This window comes from Topomyia yanbarensis, chromosome 2 (genome assembly GCF_030247195.1).
Source record: "Topomyia yanbarensis strain Yona2022 chromosome 2, ASM3024719v1, whole genome shotgun sequence".
NCBI classification, from domain to species: domain Eukaryota; kingdom Metazoa; phylum Arthropoda; class Insecta; order Diptera; family Culicidae; genus Topomyia; species Topomyia yanbarensis.
Window position 1 is genome coordinate 293277078 of NC_080671.1, and position 9179 is coordinate 293286256.

The 9179-nt window shown below is 30.2% G+C and overlaps 1 protein-coding gene across 1 annotated transcript; it reads right to left on the bottom strand.

Annotated features, from left to right (window-relative positions):
- Window positions 1–8363: 8363 nt before the first annotated feature.
- Window positions 8364–9177, bottom strand: LOC131680445 (uncharacterized). The gene is made up of 7 exons (XM_058961160.1): window positions 9104–9177; window positions 8977–9043; window positions 8849–8918; window positions 8685–8791; window positions 8614–8632; window positions 8440–8500; window positions 8364–8376 (listed from the first exon to the last, which is right to left on the bottom strand). Exons 1-7 carry the CDS (start codon window positions 9148–9150, stop codon window positions 8364–8366), a joined length of 384 nt encoding a protein of 127 aa, XP_058817143.1. The 5' UTR covers window positions 9151–9177.
- Window positions 9178–9179: the final 2 nt, after the last annotated feature.

Genomic DNA, 9179 nt, shown 5'->3' on the forward strand with positions numbered 1-9179 from the left:
AGCACCAGATTCTAAAAGCGACCAATTTTGGCCAATCACTGGAGACAAAATCACGCGTAACAATTAATAATAAATTAAATTATTGTTGAGTAATTTTTGTTGTACATGAATAAAACATATCTATTTTCTCGTTACCTATGGCTAAATAACCATTAGAAAGGTTATGAGTTTATGTTGTCGCATTTTATAATCACTTATACTACTTTCAAGCGATCGATTTTCAAGATGCGACTCGCACTTTAACCACCCCTTCACCGCGCCATCAAAATATAAATAAGTGTTTGCCTTGCCCGATACCGGGGCAGCCTGTCCTCTTGTGAATCGGAACCGCTTAACATTCCGATGAGGTTATGTCCAACGGTATTACCGATGGAGCCGATCGCTACACTATCAGCAGTAGCTGCGATTTAAGCAATTAATCCAGATGCCTGGTGGGGAGCTACCATTGGTGCAGCGACAGCCGAGTGTGACGCAGGCTGGACCATCGGCTAACTCGATTCAGGCGAGGTGGAGCGGCTGCAATTGGCGCGGACCTATGAAGTGATGTATATAATTTTAAGGACATTTGCAACGCAATTACGAGAGATCATCAAAATGTTTCGTGGCTAACGTTGTAATTCAGCAAAAAAAAACAAAAGTTAAATTGATCGCAACAAATAAAATCGCTTTCTTCAACGAATCGTGGACAAGAAAAATCCAAATGCCAAATTTAACGGAACATTGCCTAATGACGTCAAATAAAATTGAAAGCCTAGCGAGCTTGTTAATACAAGCTATTCGCATTTAAAAGCGAACCAAATCAAGTTTCTCATACTGTGGTCGAATACAAAAAATTCCAAGTCTATGTAAACAAGCTCTGCGAACTGTCAAAAAAGTGAGGTTAAACATTTTCATCCAATGTTCATACAGCGAGAGGTTCATTTTAGTTTGTTTACATTGCGCTAATGAATTTTGAACTGGGATTCACCACTTCGTTTACTGCGTTGCTAAGAACTTAAGTGAAAATATTCAAAGCAGTGCTGCCCAAACGCACATTTTAAGTCCCACCATTCTTGCTGAGGTGAAAAAAATATTCAACATTCTTGCATATTTCAAATTTTAAATAATCATTAAAAAATCATGATAGCTCCTAAAAATCTCATTTTTACGGAAATGTTCTTATAAATGTGTAATCTTTCGATTAAAAATAAGAAAAACAGGTGTTAGGTCGGACGAGAAAGGTCTATTCTATACATTTCTTTTATAAGAAATGTAAAACCTTTCGTCCGCATTTGATGTTAAATATCTCTTTTGATAATAGTTCGATTTAAACAATCTATAGCTTGTTCGAAAGGTATTCGTTGAAGCTATCTAAAAACATATAAATTGTTAATCTATATTGTCAATTTCGGCAGATAATTAAAAAAAACTGCAAAAAACGCCATTTTTACGCATTCAAACATTCATATCTTGGAAACTAAACATCAGAATCAAAAACAAATTAATAGCGTTCATACTGTTTTTTAGTTCTTTCATTTAAATTTGGTTTGGATAAGATCGGTTCAGCCATTGCTGAGAAACACGAATGAGAATTTGTCCGTTACATACATACACACACACACACACACACACACACACACACACACACACACACACACACACACACACAGACATTGTCCCAAATCGTCGAGCTGAGTCGATTGGTATGTAAGACTCGGCCCTCCGGGCCTCGGAAAAAATCTTGAAAGTTTGAGCGAATTCTATACATTTCTTTTATAAGAAATGTAAAAATAAAAATACAGAATTACTAAAACTCAAAAGCACTGAAATACAAAAAAAATGAAAAGCCCTTTTAGCACAAAATTCTCAAATTCAAAAGATCAAAAATTGAAGACATCAAAAATTCAGAAATTTGAATATTCGAAAATTCAAGAATTCGAAGATTTTTAAAATCCAAAAATTGAAAAAGAAATAAAAATTCAAAGATCCGGTAATTCAAAGGTTCAGAAATTCAAAAACTCGAAAAATCAATGATTAAAACATGCAAAAAATTGAAAATTCTTGTTTCAAAAATTCAATAACTTCAATATTCAATCATTAAAAATTCGAAAATTCGAAGAGCAAAGAATTCAAAAATTCTGTAATTCAGAAATTCAAATTAAAACATTCAAATATTAAAAAATATCAAGAATTCAGCAATTAAAAAATTCTTGTATTCTAAAATTAAAAACTTTTGCAATTCAACGCAACAACAACACAAAAATTTACAAACGCAAAAACACAAAAATACAACAAAATGCAAAAATTCAAAGGATCAATAAATTAAAAATTCAAGATAACAAAATACTAAATATTCAGAAATTGAAAAATTCATAAATTCGAGTATTTAAAAGTTCAAAAAGTCAAAGATTCAAAAATCCAAGAATATGAAAATTTTAGAAATTTCAATAACCAAAAATTCAATATTTCGAAAATGCAACCATTCAAAAATTCTAATGTTTAAAATTAAAAACCTCGAAAATTTATAAAAATCCGATTTTGAAAAATTCTTAAGTTCAAAAATTCAAATTTCAGAAAAAAAAAACAAAATATGTAAATCCAGAAATTCAAAAACACAATAATGCAAACATTCTAAAATACATAAATACTAAAATTCTAAGAACATAAAAATTTCAAAAATACAAGAATCCATAAACACAAAAAATATTAAAATACAGGGATACAAAAAGTAAAAAAAATACAAAAATATTCAAATACAGAAATACAACAATCCAACAATACTAAATTACTAAAATTCAAAAATGAAACAATACAGAAATACAAAAACCCATACAAAAATATAAATAAAAAAATAGAAAAACTCAAAAATACCGTAATACAAAAATACTGAAACACAAAAATACAAAAGCACAAAAATACGAAAAAGGAGAAAGACAACAGATAGATAAATACTACAATATAAAAAAATCAAAAATTCGAAAGTACGAAAATATTGTGTATTTACTCGAAAGCTGAAAGCAAATATGTATTTGGCTGAAAGTAAGCATTCGAATACAGGGGATGTGTGAATGGTGTCTGCTGTTTCGCGCTGTATGAGGTATTGAATCATTACAATTCACATATATGTCTGTAGAAAAAGCAATACTTTCAAAATGCTTACAATGAAATTTAATGTGAATATAATTTATTTCCTAAAATAATGCTTTTATTGATAATGCTCATAATTGCCGGTATTGTCCCCCCCGTGTGGTAGAAGTCAAACCAAAACAATCATCACTCACTGGCGGCTGTTTCATTCATTTCGTATAGTCTAATTCATGCGTGGTTGTGTTAGTGCGACAGTTGAGGTTAAATGTTGTTGGACCTTGGGGGTTGAGGTTAAGTTAGCTGAAGGATAACATAAAAATTTCAAAATTCGAAAATAAAAATTTCAGGAATTCACAACAATACAATACAATAAAAATTGAAATTTGAAATGATTCAGAAATGCACAAAAATACAAAATACAAAAATAAAAAATATGAAGAAACAATAATACAAAAACACAAAAATACAAAAATTCTATAATACAGACAAAAAAATCCAAAATTACAAAAATACAATAACAAAAATGCAATAATTCGGAAAGGTAGAAATACAGAAATACAAAATTTAAAAATACAAAAGTACGAAAACACAAAAATATAATAATACAAAAATAGGAAAACACAAAAATGCAATAAAACCTGTTTTAATCAAGCTAGTGGTGTAATTGTGTCTTTCTCATTTATCAAAGCTGGTTACGTTCAGTATAACATTGAGGAAATGGCTATAACATTCTTATTGCACTTGGTAAGTATATATGAGTGCACGACTGCTACGAACCTGATGAGCAACATGTCGACGCTGACACACTTGAGACAAACAAAAATATAATATTTAATTAGCTTAACAGCGTGAGTTCAATGTTGTCTTCACTTTAACATATTTTGAAATGCGCAGTGGTGGGAAAGGGTAGGGGCATAATTAGTGGGAGGGGAGGATGCGTTAGGAAAAACCTAACATATTTGGGGTGAAGGGAATGCGGGTGTGATGTTGGTCAAAGAGAGTGGGAGGGGGTGAAGGTAAGAGAGTTGGAAAGGGGTATGAGAGGGTGGAGGGGTAGATGGGGGGGGGGGGGGAGGTGCAACTTCATACTATGCCTTCCATTTGAGACTAGGTTAGTGAAAATTGGTTCAGTCATCACCGAAGTGGCTTTAGTTCTGAAATATGTCCGGAACCCGGGACTTCCGGAATTATCGATAGTGGACAATATATTCCAAGAATCTAGGCCAGCGAATCGAAGTATTTTGATGTTCATTTCAATAGATTTTTAAACTATGAGGTGTTACGATTGTACCGGTTTATATGAGAAATTCCTTTGTAACCGCAATAACCAAACTGTAACTCCGGAACCAAAAATCAGGACTGAATGAAATTCAATGGCAGTCAATGGAAGTATTATGTCTTTAATTTGAAATCAAGTTTGTAAAAATCGGTTAAGAGTTCGCTGGAAAATAGGGGGATATTAGCTAAGGAACTTGGCGAGCTCCCCGGGGGCATCAATAACTGTCATAGGTGACCAATGTGGTCAAAACTACTTTGATTGGTTATTGATATAGAACCGCAAATCCAAGTAATGTTGAACCTATTTGAATATGTATTATATCATTCGGGCATCATGGTGTTACCAGTTTATAAGGGAATTTGCTGTGTGACCGTACTCTTCAATTCGTAATTCCGGAACCGGAAGTCGGATCAACTAAAATTTATATAAAGCTTATGGGAGCATTATACCGTTTATTTGAAACTAATTTTATGTAAATCGGTTTAGCCATCTCTGAGAAAATTGAGTTAAATTATTTGACACACATATATATGCACACACGCAGACATTTCGCTATCTCGAACTGAATCGAGTGGTATAAGAGACTCGGCCCTGCTGGCCTCGTTTAATAGGTCACAATTCCGACCGATTGCATAACCTTTCTATATAAGAAAAGCAAAAAGGTGCGAAATCAGCAAAGTCCCAAAAAGTCTATTTTTCTCAAAAACATTTTTTTCGGTGTAAATAAAATCTCGACGTTTCATGAATTTTAAGGACATTAAAGGAAATACGAATTAAATTTCTGAAATTACATGGGGTCCCCCCTTCGAAATAAAAATGCAAAATATGAAGATGTAAAAATTCAAAAATACAACAATGCAGATAACTAAAACACAAAAATGCAAAAATATAAAAATACATAAATACAAAAATACAGAAATCCAAAAATTCTTGAACGCAAAAATACAACAATACAAAAATTTGAAAATACAAAAATACAAAAATGCAAAAATAGAAAAATATAAAAATATAAAAATGCAAGAATACAAAAATACAAATATACTAATATACAAAAATATAAAAATACCAAAATACAAAAATGCAAAAATACGAAAACACAAACATACAAAAATGTAGAAATACAAAAATACAAAAATGCGAGAATACCATAATACAAAATGGTAAAGTACACAAATACAAAAACACAATTATATGTTATTAAATACAAAAATATAAAAGATACGAAAATGCAAAAGTCCAAGAAAACAAAAAAATTAGAAATACAAAAATATGAATTGATAAAAAGTACAAAAATTCAAGAGATAAAAATTTAGAAAAAGCAAAATTTTCAAAAAAACCAAAAATTTAAAATCAAAGAGCTTAAAAATTCAAAAACTCTGAATACAAATATTCAAAAATACGCAAAAAAATTGAAAATTTCCAAAATTCAACAGCTCGAAATACCAGAAATTGAAGCTTTTAAAAATTTTAATACACAGAAAAATTTAAAGTGATGGATTCAAAAATTCCTTACATTATTATATTTTCAAATTTTCAAATTCTTGAATTTTTAAACTTTTAAATATTTTTTCTTAAATTTTTAAATTCCTGATAAAATGTTCACAAATTTTTAAATTTTTAAATGCTTAAATTTTCAAGATTTGAAGCGTTTAAATTTTTAAATTATTAAACTATTAACTTTTTAAATCTTTGAATTTTTTTTTAATGTTCACATTTTAAAATTTTTGAATTTTTAAATTTAAAATTTCTTAAATTATTAAATTTTTAAATATTGAAATTTATGAATTTTTAAAACGTTTAATTCTTAAATTTTTAAATTCTTATTTGAAATTTTTTTAATATTGAAATCTTTAAATTTCAAAATATTTTGATATTCAAATTTCTTAAATTTTTGTTTTTAAATCTCTACATTTTTGCATTCCTTAATATTGAAATCTTTTAATTATTAAATATTTAAATTTTTAATTTTTAGATGTTTAAACTATTAAATTTTTAAAAATTTTAGGTTTCTCAATCTTTAAATCTTAAAATTTTTAAATTTTCGAATATATAAATTTTGAGATTCTTGAATTTTTAAATTTTTAGTATCCTTAAACTTTTTAAATTAATTTTTTTTGTATTTTTGGATTTTTTTACTTTTCAATTTTTTAATATTTAAACTTGCAAATTTTTAAATTCATAAATTTTTTATTTTTTGATCTTCAAATTCTTTTCAATTTTGATTTTTCCTAACTTTTAAATCTTTGTTTTTGAAATTACCTTTAAATTCAAAAATTTCAAAAAATTTAAGTTTCGAAATTTTAAACATTAAAATCTTTAAATTTCTAAACCTTTAAATTTAAAAAAAAATTAATTTCAAAAGTTTGAATAGTTAAATTTTTACATTCATTTTAAAATTTTTGAATTCCCAATTTTTTTTTTAAATTTCTGCACCTGTAAATTTTTCCAATCCTCAAATTTTCGCGTCTCTAAATTTTTAGGTTTTCAAATTAATAAATTTTCAAATCTCAAAATTTTTGAATAGGTAAATTTTTAGATTCACATATTTTTAAATTTATGAAACTTAATATTTCCAAATTTTTAAGTTTATTGATTTTAAAATTTCCAAATTTTTAGATTCTTAAATTTTTTTGCCGAGTTTCTATGTACGCATTTGAGTAGAATATGTGAGTATGGAATTTAAGGAAGTCGCTATAATTGATATTGGTTCTGATAGTCATTTGCATCAGTACCTGGCAATGAGTATGTATTAGGTTTGGATTCTCCTTAATTATGTGATGCTACTTAACACTTACAAATACTTCATCACATGTGTGACAAATCTTCTTATCGTTTGATTTGTCTTGAAGCGGAGAGTACTATGCAATATTAGGAAGCTTTTTCTCCTGACAATTCTGATAAACTATTTCACAATTGTACATGAAACCATTCACATTGACTAGGACAAAGAAAATATTAGGTTTGTTGCAGTACACGAAAGTTGCTCCGGAGCAAAACATACTTACTCCTTTTTACTCCGGTTTGCTAGCAGAAGAAGAAAAAATTAAAGGGTTGTGTACAAGACACGACCACGATGACATTAAAAATGCGACCTTTTTTGTGAGCCATCCATATTATTCGTGGATACACCCTTTAATACCATCGACTTATTTAGCATTACACGCATGAAATTGCTCACTCGAGATAATTGCTGAATTTTTAAATCAAGTAATGAGAAAAAATATGACAATTAGCTAGTTTGATTTTATCCTAGACACATACAGTCATTTGTTATTGAACACGTGAATTCCTTGAAATAATGATTCTTACAAATAGCACCTCGCATCTATCTTTCAATGCACTGCCGCTATAAGCAGAACTATCCTATGTGCTATGGGATTCCATATACACATGGGACAATTATGCGTAGAGCGGCAGTGCATGTTATCAAATTAAATGTTTGAAGGCACGATTGTGAAATAGGTTTTCCGTCGTGATTGCATATGGCATGTTTTCAGAATCACATATGAAAAATCACATATATGTTTTCATATATTATTTTCATAGATTGATTAAAATTAACTTTGAAACGTACTATAAAAAATGAAAAATTCAAATAAACTCTTTTTGGTATTGTGGGGTCCTGAAAAGGACCATTGGTGGAATCCTGAAAAGGACTATTTGCGGGGTCCTAAAAAGAACCATTTGTGGAGCCCTGAAAAGGACAATTTTTGGTCTTGGCAAAGACCGATAAGATTGATGTCCAAAGAGCGATTTTCGGGTGGTAATGGTGGTGCTGATCCAAACGAGAAGGCGAGTCCCAGATAACGATTCGGTGCGTAATGCTGATGATTGCGGCCCTGTAAAGATATGAAAGAGACACATTAGTCAAACACGGTTAAAGCTCAATCAGCGACAAAATGGGGTATGCTGAAGTAGTTGCTTGGGCTGATTCCAATCGGTTTTTAACTAGATCGTTCAAGCTTAGCCGAAACTACGTTGCAATGTTGTCCGTTGGTATTGGATTACACGATGTGGTTTAATTGTTGTACCTAGTTAAGATAGAAATACGTTAATTAGAAATGATTCAGATAGCAATACGTTTACAAAATTACATGTAGAAATGGTTACAAACACCGAAGGCGTTCTTCCAGATGAATTTCATCAACCGCAGTCCTGAAACACGATTTGAAATAAAATATGTCACGAAATGTACAACTAGGTTTTCTTACATGAATTCCAGGAAAAGTACTCAGGGGCCAGCAAAGTGTGTGGCGTGGTTTACTAACGCAGCAGTCGTATTGTTACCTGGTTAAGCAAAATATATGTTACTCAACGTAAACTGAATTGTTTTACACACCTGTACTTGAATTGTCTTACATAGAATACGAGAGCCAATGAACCGATTGTTACACACGAAGTAAGTAACGTTACAATATGCGTTACATACTTCAATAGTCTTGGTGCCTAATTGAGAATAAAATTCGTTACGTAATGATAGCTAGATTTTTCCAAATGAAATACCTGTAGACCAACACCAAGCCAGGAATGTGCAAGCAATAGTGGCATTCTGCGATTGCAGTATTCTTACTAACTGGTGAAATATAAAACAAGTTACGAAATGAAAACTAGGGTTTCGTTGAATAATATACCTGCAAAAATGCACATGCTAGCCAATGATGATAGTGTTTGTGGTCTTCCTCAGCAACAGCAGTCTTACTACATGATTAGAATTAAAATTAGATCAAAATTATAACTCGATTTACTTTAATGAACTACCTGGAGAAATACACACGAAGCAAGTAACGTTCGAATATGTGTGACATACTTTATGACCAGCAATCCGGTATCTAAT

Bases quoted from the DNA above. Each gene is read 5' to 3' on its own strand.
- LOC131680445 (XM_058961160.1), bottom strand. From the start codon at position 9,150: ATGTCACACATATTCGAACGTTACTTGCTTCGTGTGTATTTCTCCAG. The intron at 8,919-8,976 runs GTATATTATTCA...ATATTTCACCAG, and splicing joins TAGCATGTGCATTTTTGCAG to TTAGTAAGAATACTGCAATC. The intron at 8,792-8,848 runs GTATTTCATTTG...ATTCTCAATTAG, and splicing joins GGCTTGGTGTTGGTCTACAG to GCACCAAGACTATTGAAGTA.